This window comes from Dipteris shenzhenensis, chromosome 9, assembly GCF_047967505.1.
Source record: "Dipteris shenzhenensis isolate YYH24624 ecotype China chromosome 9, Dip_SZ_1.0, whole genome shotgun sequence".
NCBI lineage: Eukaryota > Viridiplantae > Streptophyta > Polypodiopsida > Gleicheniales > Dipteridaceae > Dipteris > Dipteris shenzhenensis.
In genome coordinates, this window is record NC_141604.1 from 7,023,832 (window position 1) to 7,038,657 (window position 14,826).

At 44.1% G+C, this 14,826-nt stretch overlaps 1 protein-coding gene across 3 annotated transcripts in view; it reads right to left on the minus strand.

Moving 5' to 3' along the window:
* LOC147898134 (homogentisate prenyltransferase) overlaps positions 1-10,821 on the minus strand; it is a 74,033-nt gene extending 63,212 nt beyond the window's left edge. Inside the window, exons 1-3 of one of the 3 annotated variants that reach the window (XM_087379293.1) lie at positions 10,520-10,821; positions 9,759-10,154; positions 7,347-7,406 (exon numbers count right to left, since the gene is read on the minus strand). In XM_087379293.1, coding sequence (XP_087235419.1) covers positions 7,347-7,406; positions 9,759-9,956 — 258 coding nt within the window. In that variant the 5' untranslated portion in view covers positions 9,957-10,154; positions 10,520-10,821. Of the gene's footprint in view, positions 1-7,346; positions 7,407-9,758; positions 10,155-10,490 lie in introns of all 3 variants that reach the window. The other 2 variants (XM_087379292.1, XM_087379294.1) reach the window with 2 other exon arrangements.
* Between the last annotated feature and the right edge of the window lie 4,005 nt (positions 10,822-14,826).

Consider the following 14,826-nt stretch of genomic DNA (forward strand, 5'->3'; position numbering starts at 1 on the left):
ACCTGTTTATTGAGGCAGCGGATAGATGGTGGATGAAGCAACAGAAAGATCAAGTTGCTCCTACCACCTGGGAAGGGTTTAAAGCTGAATTTAAGAAACACTTTCTTCCACCTGACGAAGAGTCCCGAGCTTGGGATGCTTATAGAAATCTTCGTCAGAGGAGTCTGTCGGTGGCAGAGTACACTGACAAATTCAGAGAATGTGTCATGAAAATAACAGACCCTCTCCTTATGTCGGTTCAGTTAAAAGACTATATCTATGGACTGAACGACAAAATTAAAATGGAAGTTCGGGCTAAATATGTGACTACATTAGATGAATCTATTGCAGTAGCCCTGAACTATGAGGATGCCAAAGGCAAATCTAGTGGATTTGTGCAGATAGGGACTCAGTATGAGTACCCGAAAAAAGGGGGATTTCAGAGGAAATGGACTTCAAAGGCAAGTGTCTCGCAGCTAAGTGGCCAAACCAAGTAGGTGAAGCCCGTTGAGGGCCCAGCAAAAACAAGTACCACCGTTGGGGTGAAAAGGAAAATAACTCCAATGGCAGCCCGGGCTTGGTCAAAGTCCTCGTTGACCCCTGAACAAAAAGAGAAAGCTAGAAAAGAAGGATTGTGCTTCGGTTGCCTTCAACGACATCAGTGGAAAGATTGTCCACTGAATAAAGACCGTCGCACGGCTAACATGATAATATCTGAATGCGACGCGGAAATGCAGGAGAGTCCCAATGCGGAACATATGCAGATGCAATTGGCAGGACCTTCTCAGAGGTTAGTACCTGTGTTGTTAAGTGTGTCTATTACTAAGTTAGTAAGCGGTGCACCTGATAACATCCTTTCCAAGCCTGCAGCAACGGGGTATACAGTTTTCAATGAGCCCAAGTTGATTAAAATGAAAGGACAAGTAGCCAGTCATGATGTGATTGTGTTGTTTGACTCAACGTCAACACACAATGTAATCAACTCGAAGCTTATTAAGAGGCTCAAGTTGAAAACTAGTCCGTCTGACTATGCTTATACAGTCAGGATGGCAGACGGAAGTTCAACTGAAGTATGGGACCAAAGGATTACCCAGTTGGAACTTCGAATTCAGGACTATGTTGAGAAGCTGGACTTTGAATTTGACCAGACTTGCTCACGCAGATATAGCCCTAGGCATGGCTTGGCGTTTTCGAAAAAATCCAGCCATTGATTGAAAGAAGCATATTTACCAGTTCAAGATGAACGGGGTAGAATATGTTTTGCGAGGTGAGAAGGATTTACCTCGAGGACCACTGATTTCAGCCATGGAAATTCGGAGGACTCCGAAAGAGTTTCTGTGTCTGTGTATAGCACCGGTAGAGTCGATTGATGATGCATCGACTAGCACTGAGGCTACCCAAGATGGGAAGATGGCCGAGTTGGCTAAAGAGATATCAGAGAAGTTCTCTGAATGTTTTAGGAATGAACTACCTTATGGGTTACCTCCAGAGCGAAAAGTTCAGCATAAGATTGAACTAATCCCGGGGGCAGAACCTGTAAATAGACCTCCCTATAGAATGAGTTTTACCGAAGAGGCGGAGGTGCGTAGACAACTGGAAGAATACCTCAAGTTGGGGCAGATTCAAACAAGTTTCTCACCTTTTGCTTCACCAGTGATATTAAAGAAGAAAAAGGATGATACGTTTCGCCTCTGTATAGATTACAGAGCATTGAATAATATCACTGTTAAGCACAGGGATCCGATGGCTCGGATTGATGATTTGCTAGATGCATTACATGGAGCCGTGATTTTCAGTAAGATAGATCTTAAGTGTGGCTACCATCAAATCCGGATTAGAGCCGAGGATGTGCATAAAACCGCTTTCAGAAGCAGGTTTCGTCATTATGAGTTTTTGGTAATGCCCTTTGGACTTACCAATGCTCCAGCGACATTCGTCATGCTTATGAACGATTTGCTATGTCCGTATATCGAAAAGTTCGTAGTACATTTTATTGACGATATCCTGATATTCAGTAAAAGTATTACTGAGCATCGTGAACACTTAAGAGTAGTGTTTAGTACTTTGAGGAAAGCCAGTCTTTATGTAAATAAAAAGAAAACTATACTGTGTATGGTTAGGCTTGAATATTTAGGATTCATAATTACTCCACAGGGGGTAGAAATGGATCCAAAGAAAGAGGCTGCGATACTAACTTGGCCGATCCCTCAGAGTCTGACCGCGTTGCGATCATTCTTGGGATTTGTCCAGTTTTATAGAAGGCATATCAAAGGATATTCCGGAATAGTATCGCCATTGACTGATCTGACCTCAAATAAAGTACCTTTTATTTAGGGACAGAATCAACAAGAAAGTTTTAACACCATAAAACAAGCTGTGGTCACAGGACCGGTGTTAAAAATAGTTGATCCCCAGAAACCGTTGTTCCTGGACACCGATGCAAGTGGCATTGCGGTAGGAGCAGTTCTCCTTCAAGAGGGAAGGCCAGTAGCCTTTGAAAGCAAGAAGCTTTCTCCCTCTCAAAGGAATTGGCCAACTCATGAATTGGAGTTGTATGCTGTTATCCATGCTTTGAAAACATGGAGGCATTATTTATATGGTTCAGAGTTTTATGTGGATGTAGATCATGATACTTTGAAACATTTTAGTAAACAGCCTGACTTGAGGGGCCGCCAAGCTAGGTGGGCAGAGCTGATGCAGGAGTTTAATTTAACGATTCGGTACCAAAGAGGAAAAGATAATAAGGTGGCTGATGCGTTGTCTCGCATTATGCACAACCTGAGTTTCACGGTATTAGAGAGTGCTCTAATGACCGAGATCAGAGAAACTCAAAAGATGGACGAGTTTGTCCAGAGCTTATGGCCTAAGGCTCATGTGTTAAAACCCGGGGAAAATGAAAAGGATGACCTAGCATCCAAAAAAGGCCAAACTTATGCAAGATATACCATAAGGGATGGTATGCTAGAAAGAAATGGCAAGGTTGCAGTACCTAGTCAAAATGATCTCAGGCAGAGAGTCATTCGACAGTGCCATAATAGCCCGTGTGCGGGACATCCAAGAGTCGAGAAGACATATGATCTCGTGAAGTGAGATTTCTTTTGGCCAAAGATGAAAAAGCATATTCATGAATATGTGACACGGTGTTTCTCGTGTCAAGTAAGCAAGGCCGAGCGGGTGAAGCCACCCGGACTTTTACAGCCCTTGGAGATACCACTAAGTAAGTGGGAAAGCATTTCCATGGACTTTATTGTAGGGCTGCCTACGACACAAGGAGGGTATGATTCTATCCTTGTGGTGGTTGATCGTCTAACCAAGATGGCTCACTTCATTCCGACTAGAGAGTCTGTTAGTGCCCCGCAAGTGGCGGATTTGTTCATTAGACATATCTTTCGTCTGCATGGATTGCCTAGATCCATAGTATCAGACAGAGATGTCAAATTTACCGGTCATTTTTGGACAGCGGTATTTGAGACACTAAGGACTGAGTTGGGAATGAGTAGTGGGGTCATCCTGAGACCGATGGTCTGACGGAGAGAGTCAACCAGACTTTAGAGGATATGCTGAGAGCATATGTGTCATTGAGGCAACATACGTGGGACAAGTGGTTGCCATTGTTGGAGTTTGCCTACAATGATAGAAAACATTCCTCTGCCGGGTTCAGTCCGTTTGAACTGAACTATGGTTATAGACCAGCCAATCCAACTATTGTTGGAGTACCTCAGAAAGTGCCTAGTGCCGCGAGCTTTATAGTTCAGATGCGGGAGATGCTAGCACTTGCGAGAGCTAATATCCGCCACGCTATGGATAGAGCCAAGGTGTATGCGGATGAAAATCGATCTATAAGAGTATTTAAGGAAGGAGAAAAAGTTTTTCTCAGAGTTCCTTCGCACTCGAAGTTGTTGACTTCAGGAGAGTATGCTAAGTTATCACCTCGATATTGTGGGCCGTGGTTAATTCTAAAAAGAATAGGCAAGGTAGCCTATAAATTAGAGTTGCCACCGGGGTGTAAGGTGCACCCAGTGTTTCATGTTTCTCGTTTAAAGAAATTTTTGCATATTGGTGACTCACTAATCGAAGGTGTGGTTTTGTTTCAGGAGATAGAGGATAATGCAAGATGCAAACCAACAAGAATCCTGGACCGAGGAACAATGCAAATACGAAATCGGAAGATACCCACGCTGTTGGTTGCATGGCATGGTCAGCCTCTATCGGAAGCTACCTGGGAATCCGTATACCAGTTACGGAGAGTATTCCCAGATTTCATCATCGAGGACGCTGATGCTTGAAGAGGGAAGGAATGTTATGCTCTAGCCGAGATAGCATGACCTCAGAAAGATCGGTGGGCATTTTCTCTTAGATGACCGACTTTTGTAATATTTAATGTGCGTAAATAAAATGGTCAAGAGAAGTAACTGCCAAGGTCCTAGGTGAGGGTGAAATGGCATTGACTAGGTGGTTCTGAGTGCTAAGGCCTAGGTGCACCTAAATGTGCAATAATGCCAAGGGGCAAAAGGTTTAAATGTGCCCCAAGAGAGGGGTAAATGGTGCACCAAGTGAAAAGGGCTAAAATGTTGACATGTGGCAAGGGGAACCATCTAGGGAGTTGTGGGTCTTGTGGATATGCATGAGAAAAAAAAAGAGAATACGTATCTGTTGGAAATTGCGATCCATGAGAGTAAGGCTAGGAGGAACAACGATATGCCATCGCCCGTGATAGAAAAATCATGATAAGTGATTTAGTTCAGGTTCGTTTCAATAGTGTGCCATTACAATTCCATACTGCTATTTTCAGTCCGGTGTGTGCATACATCCCATGGGCTCGACACCGACATATTTCTCCCTCTTCCTTCTCTTCCCTATCCTCCTTGTCTCCTCTTTCTCGGATGATCACCCTATCGTCCCTATATGCAGCCCATTTCCCTGCTTCCCTTGCTGCCATTACTTGTATCATACCTTCCCTTCGGTGCTCCTATTGTAGAATTGTGAGGTCATCATCTAGATAGATCCTGGTGCCCTTCAAAGTCGCTCTCATGCTCATGAGGGTTTTTCTATCCATGGCTGTCCAAAACTTCAGCACTAGTGGTTTTGTGATTGCCTTAGGTTTACCCACCCTCCAGGCTGTCTCGCAGGAAAGATTGACCCTTCAAAGATAGATCCTGGTGCCCTTCAAAGTCGCTCTCATGCTCATGAGGGTTTTTCTATCCATGGCTGTCCGAAACTTCAGCACTAGTGGTTTTGTGATTACCTTAGGTTTACCCACCCTCCAGGCTGTCTCACAGGAAAGATTGACCCCCATTTTGGTGAATAGTATCTTGGCATCTACCATCGGAGTGTCTCCCATTGGTAGGTCCCTCACCAAGACATTTAGCGCTTTGTTGGTCCTTCTCTTTTCCTCCTCAAGTGCTTCGGAGCTGATCTATTTTTTAGAGGCAAGTGTGCCTTTCTTGACCACATCCTTCCATTCCAACATCTTGGCTTCCCCCACACTGATTTGCTGTTTCAATTTCCCTTGCATTGTGGCCTGCATAGCTGCAATATCTTTCTTGAGGTTGGCATTCTTTGCTTTGAGCTCTTCCATTGCCTTGCATGTCTCTACCGGGGCCCCATTCATTTATTTTATTTGATGTACTTCAATTTCCAATGCTTACCTTGGAGCTGATATTGGCAGCTACCCATTCCAATTTGTCTTTTTTCCATTCCTCTCTTTTGGATTTCTCTTTCCTCCACTCTTCTTGCATCTTCCCACCCTGTTTCTTCATTTCATTGAATACCTTATCCACTAGTGCTTCCTCAGCCAATTAGGCTACATTTGTAGCTTCCAGATTATCTGTCTTCTCAATGAGGGCTGTGCAAACCTTATGGAGACTGGTAAGGCCATTTCCCGCGACCTTGTTTGGTGTCCCTGATGAGTAGGTTGCCATGGCAACATCTAGGGCTTGTTTTCCCCATTTATCTTCAACACAATCACATGTAGGCATATTGCAAGCTCAATGTGTTTGACCGTGTTTGTTTGCAGGTGTGTGATAGTGCAGGAAAGAAGATATTTCTTACATCCTTTGCTGCCCTGAGTGACCTTCATGCATGCTGGCATGTCCCCTTTACTTTCCCCCTTGTCTACTATCTTGTATTTTAGTGCTGCATAGCGTTTCTTGATTCAAGCGAGTTTCTTTATCTTCTTGGCTTCCTGCAGGTCTCGAAGTAGGCTGTGGATGGAGGAGCCTTCTTCTTGCCCCAAGTGGGAGCGGAGAGGCCTTTATAAGGCTTGAGGGCAGTCGGAGAAGGTGACATGGGATCAGAGCCCGCTGGAGTGGGATCAGAGCCTGCTGGAGCGAGAGCAGCAGCAGTACCAAATGGCACAACCAGAGGGGTGTCGCGGGAGCCCTAGAGCAGACAGTCGGGGGAGAAGATCTCCCAAGCAGATGGGCGGGGGCTGAGAGGTATTGCAGGAGCCCTGAGCAGGCCGGCGGGGGGTAGAGGGGTGGCTTAAGTTGGCGGGGGGTAGAGGGGTGGTGAGGGGGAGAGAGAGAGAGAGAGAGAGATTTTATTAATAAAACATCTGCGAAAGACCAAAGGGTCTATGAGACTGAAAATAACTAGATCCGATGAGTAGGGCCACTAAACGGACATCTCTACCCAAGGCTGATGTGTGTGGTGAGAAAAATGTAATACATCACGCTGTCACTGTGAGAAAAATGCAAAAGAGGAAAACACGAAGGAGAAATCCATGGCAGCCTACCAAATGGTCAGCTGTTCATACAAGTGATGGGACCTGTGTGTGCTGTTTATGGGACCAACACCAAACCAGACTACTGAGGAGAAACAAGAGGGGCTCCTCTAATAGTGGCTTAATCACTTGGATACCTCTCCATTACTGAGAAGAGAGAGAGAGAGAGAGAGAGAGAGAGAGAGGGAGAGAGTGTCTCCCAATCACTTGCATACCGTTCATGTTGGATGTAATTTCTATTCATTCTCTCTCTCTCTCTTGTAGCCTCTCCGCCCCTCCTCCCGTAGCCTCTCCGCTCCCCCTCCCGTAGCCTCTCCCTCTCCCGTAGCCTCTCCGCCCCTCCTCCGGTAGCCTCTCCCTCTCCCGTAGCCTCTCCGCCCCTCCTCCCGTAGTCTCTCCGCCCCCCCTCCCGTGGCCTCTCCGCCCCCCCCCTTCCAGTGGACGTTAATAGACTTTCTTTCTTTCTTTCTAAGTATCTAGGAAATTTACATTACAACTCATTTGTCTTCTTACTCTGCATGAATAGATTGGAACATCTAATGGCTCTAGATTCAAAGGAAGAACCAAGACGCTAAAGGGATGTCCATCAATTGTCAACTTCAAGGACATCTATCAAGAACAGATACAAGCATAGTGACAGTACCTCTTCTGCAGAATCAGACGGTAACCCTCCTAATTCTTTGCCCGCATAATTGCACTTGACCTGCAATAAACTTCCATCAGTCAAAGCAAATCACTCAGTATTAAAAAATTCAGCACAACGGCAAACATAAGCCACCTCAAGCAAAGTGTCATGCCTTCAATGACTGTAATGTGAAGTGTAAGACGTTTGTGGCCTTGGCCATGCCTATTTCATGCTATCTAGAGGTCAAGATGCTGCACACAGTAAAAAGGCCTAGCACCCACCTCTCACATCTGCCATTTGCCAACCTTCGGCATGATCGCCTGGCATCTGGCTAACCTCAATGGCTGGCCAGCTTGAAATAAATGAGAGAGTTTTGCAAACAAGCCTACTCTGGTGGACCACATCCCTCAATTTGACAAATCCTAAAGCACAATGGCCTGCCCCATGACAGCTCGGAGAAAAGATATACCTCATTACTGGCAGATATGATGAGCAGTAACATGACCACATCCTGAGCATACCATTCCAAGGCAGTGGCGCCACTAGGGATTTTCCAGAAGTGAGAATATCTCAAACAGGAAGAGAGAAAATACCTCAAACAAGTAAGCACAACAGCAACTTCTACACTCATATATCTACAGCAAACGAGAAGCTCAAGCAGAAGCCTAACTTGGGTGTGACAGAACAGGGGAAAATCTTGAAGAAGAAACTGTGAAGAAGCCCCCATGATATCTGAGACTACTTACAAAAGTCTAAACCTGTTCTGAAAAAATCCATTAACTGTTTCCAGTTCTTTTGACATCTCTGCCAACATCATCATTGCCAAACAGTGGGTCCATACCATTGTTAAAAGATGCTTGTAAATATGCATACATGTCCACATGCCTTCACACCCGAACATCCATTTACATAAAGCCCTTTAAACCAAGTTTTCTTGTGGGCTCCAGATCTGAAGTAATGAAGGCTAGGCTCATCGTAAAGTTGTCCACCCATGTATGCATTAACACACATTTATATATAGTTCTTCAAATTACGTTCCTTTTGGACTCCAAGGGATTGCAAGATTCACAATGATGGCTAGCACAGAATGAACGAATAATAAATTAAGAAACTTTGCCATCGACTTGCTAGCTAATTAAAGGATTAGATTAAAGATTACGAAGTTGACAATTGGTCCATGGTCAATATATATCATTTTCTCAATATGGATGGATCTGGCCACCTAAGCATGCACACCATACAATAACCTATGCCATTTTACCTGGCATTAGCTACACTTATAGTTTGCTTGAGCCAATTATTATTGGCCAGAAAAGCAATATATCCAGCTTACAGGTTCTGGAAAGTGTGACTATGGAGTTGGAGCAAATATTCTGTCGTAATGATACAATAAGTGCTTAGTAACCAAATGTACAACAGGATTCATAAGAAGCATGCTGCTGAGTTTATAGAGAGAGCAAAAGGATGTATCCATTTTGCCGTGTCTGGAGTTATAACTGGCTCATTAACAAATTAGCTTAGAGAATGCTACTAAGTCTGCTAGAGAATGCTTAGAGAGAATGCTTAGAGAATGCTGGTCAGTCCTTACTAAGTCTACTAGCAGACACTACGGAGGAATCTCATGTTTATGCATTTAGCTTATACGGAAGGACCAGCCCTATCTGCTCCTGCTGCAGCTGCCCCTCACCCCTTGCTGCCCCCGCCCTCTCCCCCCTCTCACTTCCTCCCTTCTTCTCCAACCAGATTGGCGACTTATACTCATTGTCTTTGGCAGGAAAGCACTGAGGTAGGTTTGTCCGACATAACACAGATCCAAAGTCTTTTGTGAAGGACATGCTGGACTTTGACAGGATATTGCCTCCAATAAGAAATTCATGTCTTCACGAAGAGCCTCGTACGCAATATGAGGACCAGCTAACAGTCCCCAGCGAAGATAGAAGTTGCAAATTATGGCAAGTAGGTGAAATAGAGAACAGGAACCACAACTCATCACACCACCCACATCTTGAACGTTGACGCAGCAAGCAACATTATCATTCTCATTCGGTAAATCAACTGGGCTGAATTCAAATAGCGAGATTGGCACACAATGCGGCTAGAACAGACTCAGACACTTAGCAAAGAGACCTATCCTTAGTGTACATACCGCAGCTAACTAGAGAGCTGCAATATCTAACGACGGTGATAGATTACTTCCGTCGTCACATCTCTCTCTCTCTCTCTCTCTCTCTCTCTCTCTCTTGTAAGTTGCCATGCTCTTAATAATTCTTAATTGACTTTAAGTATCGTTTACAAAACAAATACTCACACAACATGACGACGGACTCATGTTTTTACTAGGACGGGACTGCTATGTCCGACAGATGGTAGTTTGCAATTCACCTGTAATGCGTGCTGTGCACAAACTAAAAGAGAAAGACGGGGCCTCACACTTACGAAATCACGTCTGATGAGAACGCGGCCTTCGCGCGGGATAGCACGGGAGCCCTTGACTGCTCTCAAGCAATGGAACGAACTAAATCCGGTAGAGAGCATGGAAGAGCTGGTCAAATGCATGGCTACATGAAAACCGTTAAAGGCGATCAAGGAGTGGGGGCATGTGAACGGCGAGGCTGCACCAAGTTCCATGGGGACGGAAGTAGAGGAATGACGGGCGAAAGGCAAGGCGATGGAGGAAGGAGAAACAAAGCTATGGAGGGAAGGTAGCAGGAAGATGGCAATACAATCTTCTGCTCCTAACAAACTTGTTCTTCCGCGAGGCAAGACCACTTTCTTGTTTATGTGACTTTAGAGGAGGAGCTGCCCAGGCTGAGGAGAAGGGAGGACCTGCAGGGGAGGAAATACGTATAATCAAAAGCCTGAGCTGCATCGATATAGCTTGTATCGTTACAAGTAGTTCAAGGTAAGAGGTCTCGATACAGGATGATTCAACAAGAAATGGATTAACTGCGGGTTTTAGGAAGATTGAGGAGCCTACCGATTCTTCATCCATTAACAATCCGGACTCGATGAAGAAACTATCTTTTCTACCGAAGATTCTCTTGAGAAAGGATATCTTCTCATCGAGGTTGAGTGAACTCAGAAGGAAATCAAGCAGTGGATAATCTATATTGTTCAATTTATAGACAAGATAATCAATCCCATCTGTCGAAGCAAGAGTACATTTCAACTCGCTCTACTGCAGGAGCAACCTTGGAAAACTACGAATTGCTCTTGTGAACCATTGCCAAGCTAGAGGCCAAGGTGTGTCCTATGCAAAGTCTTGTGTTTTGGCGCAACAAAACAGAGAAAATGTGCTAAGATAACAACTGCTAGTTTTATACATTCTTCTTCACAACTCTGCTTGCCGGGTCACGCGATAAACCCTCATCATCAAGGGGAACAGTGCCTCCAACCTTTTTACTCGCCTCACATCGACCTTGCCTTACTATTTCCAACAACCATATTCTCGTTTTTTAAACTGTGTTAGATCTCCTCTTCAATATTGGCGATTATGCTCTCTGTTGATTGCCGCCATCTCGGTTCGACATTTCTTGCCCTTGCCTTTCATCAATGTTCACAGATGTGACCATCACGTTTGCTCTTTTCATCAAGACATAATATCATCATGCTTTGACATTTCTGTAATATATGGAGGCTAAATGCAGTTGTTCAATACCCAAAACCAAGGTTTGTTAAAACTATGAATCGGTGGAGCCTCCATCACACCTCTCCCCCATAGGGCTTCATGGGGCTGATTTCCTTGCTGAAATTATTTATTTTTCTTACTCTCCTTGTATAACTCAAGCTTGGTCCTCGCCCTTTTTTCGGGTTGGTTTGAGCTCTGTACGGCAGGCTAAGGTTAAATTTGATTATGCAGCTCAGGCTTTTGATTATGAGGCAAAGGCTAAGGAGAAGGCAGGACCTGCACGGGAGTCACGAGGACGGATGGCGAGGAGGAGTTGGCACAGATGAAAGGCAGGGAGAGATGGAGTGCAAGTGCCAGAGATTTCAGGCAGAGATGGGTGAGCAAGGAGGTGATGGTAGAAGGCCTCCAGTAGACACCAATATCAAGAAGTGATGGGAATGCTCAGCATGACTAAGCTCGCTGTGGACTCACAACATCGGGTGATGGTGTGGCAAAAAATAGAGGATCAAGTCCCTTATCACCTCTGCAGCTGTGAGCTTCGTGAAGATAATGTTACCTTGCACATAGCAAAGTGACCACACGAGAACTAAGATACAGGACTTGCTCTACAGCACTTGGATAACACCATGCCAAGCGCCTAGATCCCAATGATGAATACGTTCCTCTAAGGCTAAGTGGCAAATTCCAACATCAGAACCTCTCCAACTAAGCACTTAGCACTGCCACTCCCATGCACACAGCTGGTTTAGAGATCCCAGCTCATGGACAAGCCCCCACAACCACATGGACCGTGGGAGCGAACTTGGAGGAGTGCACCACAACTCAAGCACTCTTACTTCTCGACCTCGAGCTTCTTCCCCCAATATGCTAGATAGATAGTACACAGACTTTGCCTCTCCATTTTTTGGAGACTGTAATCTAGACATTTGAAAAGCGATCCTTTTTTGCCGAGCCTCTTCCCAAATTTCAATCTAGACTTGCCAGACCCACCTCTTAGTAGCCCCGGTGGCATTTTGCAAGTTGCTCCTAGCCAAGTTATTTACCCCTTATCATGGAGACCTCTATATTTGCCTCCATCACGGACTACTGGGTTTGGGGAAGCGTTTTTTGATTAGTCGGGTACCCGATAGCCCAAGTGTCTAAGTATAAGTGGGGCACCAATGCATTTGATATGGCAATTGAGGAGAGAGCCACACAACAAAGGGAAGATTTTGCGATAGACTGGTGCGATAATGATTACCTCATGAAGGTGGCTTGGTCAACAATGGCTAACCTCTTTGCATATTACACATGACAATTATGGTTTATAGAGTGACTACTTGGCTCTACTATCACTGAGGCTACAATTCTTGACAACATGCCATCTAGAACCTCCACTTTGGTAATAGGTCATATTGGGGTATGCTTATATATGTATATATACATTGACAACCCGGGGCATGTTAATATGACCACTAACAACTTGGGCGATGTTAATATGATCAATGACAACTTGGGGTATGTTAAAATACGCTAATATATGTATGAAGAGTTGGGATGTTAATGTGAGTATGTTTTTCATTAATGCTCTCTCTCTCTCCCTCTCTCTCTCTCTCTCTCTCTCTCTCTCTCTCTCTCTCTCTTTATATATATATATATATATATATATATCTATAACTATATCTATATCTATATCTATATCTATAACTATATCTATATCTATATCTATCTAAATCTATAGATGCACACATACATACACACACATACATGCATGCATACATACATACATACATTTATATTTGTAGTTACATTTACATTTATATATAAAAAATTTCATGCATGTGCTCAATATTGCTCCAATCTGCCCTTCCCACTCAGCTTCGCTCCATCCTATCCTCTCTACTCAGCTTGGAGGAGGTTGCCTTAGAGCGGACCATTGAAGACCTCATCCTGGTATGGATTTTGCTGATTTGAACAAAGGGCTCGGACTGGGGCATAAAGAGAGACTCCAAAATTCTCACCTCTTCAAAAATGCTATGCTCCTCAAGGCCCCAACTTGAGCTACCATGCTGCTCATCTGGTCCTATCAATAGGAGTCTTAGAGCTAGTCCTTCCAAACACAATGTCCTTAGCCACGGATTCCTCTAGAGATCAATCTATGCGAGATCATGCACAGGTGTGGCCTGAGCTTGCAATGTGCCTAGCCTTTTCCACACACTACTTCGAGCTACGTATCAAAACTCTTTTGGAAGATCTCAAGCTGGATCAATTGATACTTATCTTCATAAGCAACTAAGGCCTTTGCAACATAAATGCAAGGGATATTACCTATGCTATTCTGTAGGCTGATGTATTCCAACAAGAACTTGAAGAAGGCCTGCATGACTTCATAGATGGCCTTACTGATCAAATCCCCTTGCAACTATGAAAGACTCCTTGGCTCAAACAATTTGTCACAGTGGGAATTGCTCAACACTGGTGTGGACTTGGGACCAACCAAGGGTATAGGAGGGATCTTGAACACTTCTATAAGGAACCATTTGTCACGGCTAACATGTTTGCTATCAATGGAGAGGCCTGAGCTTGCAATGTGCCTGACCTTTTCCACACACTACTTGGAGCTACGTATCGAAATTCTTTTGGAAGATCTCAAGCTAATCGATTGATACTTATCTTCATAAGCAACTAAGGCCTTTGCAACATAAATGCAAGGGATATTACCTATGCTTTTCTGTAGGCTAATGTATTCCAACAAGAACTTGAAGAAGGCCTACATGACTTCATAGATGCCCTTACTGATCAAATCCCCTTGCAACTATGAAAGACTCCTTGGCTCAAAGAATCTGTCACAGTGGGAATTGCACAACACTGGTGTGGACTTCGGACCAACCAAGGGTATAGGAGGGATCTTGCACACTTCTATAAGGAACCATTTGTCAAGGCTAACATGTTTTCTATCAATGGAGAGGCCTGAGCTTGCAATGTGCCTGGCCTTTTCCACACACTACTTCGAGCTACGTATCAAAACTCTTTTGGAAGATCTCAAGCTGATCGATTGATATTTATCTTCATAAGCAACTAAGGCCTTTGCAACATAAATGCAAGGGATATTACCTATGTTATTCTGTAGGCTGATGTATTCCAACAAGAACTTGAAGAAGGCCTGCATGACTTCATAGATGGCCTTACTGATCAAATCCCCTTGCGACTATGAAAGAATCCTTGGCTCAAAGAATCTATCACAGTGGGAATTGCTCAACACTGGTGTGGACTTGGGACCAACCAAGGGTATAGGAGGGATCTTGAACACTTCTATAAGGAACCATTTGTCAAGGCTAACATGTTTGCTATCAATGGAGAGGCCTAAGCTTGCAATGTGCCTGGCCTTTTCCACACACTACTTGGAGCTATGTATCAAAATTCTTTTCGAAGATCTCAAGCTCATCGATTGATACTTATCTTCATAAGCAACTAAGGCCTTTGCAACATAAATGCAAGGGATATTACCTATGCTTTTCTGTAGGCTAATGTATTTCAACAAGAACTTGAAGAAGGCCTGCATGACTTCATAGATGGCCTTACTGATCAAATCCCCTTGCGACTATGAAAGACTCCTTGGCTCAAAGAATCTGTCACAGTGGGAATTGCTCGACAATGGTGTGGACTTGGGACCAACCAAGGGTACAAGAGGGATCTTGAACACTTCTGTAAGGAACCATTTGTCAAGGCTAACATGTTTGCTATCAATGGAGAGGCTATGTTCTTTTTTCAAAAAAGAAAAAGAAACCTTCTATTGTGCTTAAAAACACCATATAAAACAGCTTCTAGAGGAAGCTAAGGATGGTAAATACAACGAAGACCCAGGTGCTAGAAAAGATATAGCACATTGCC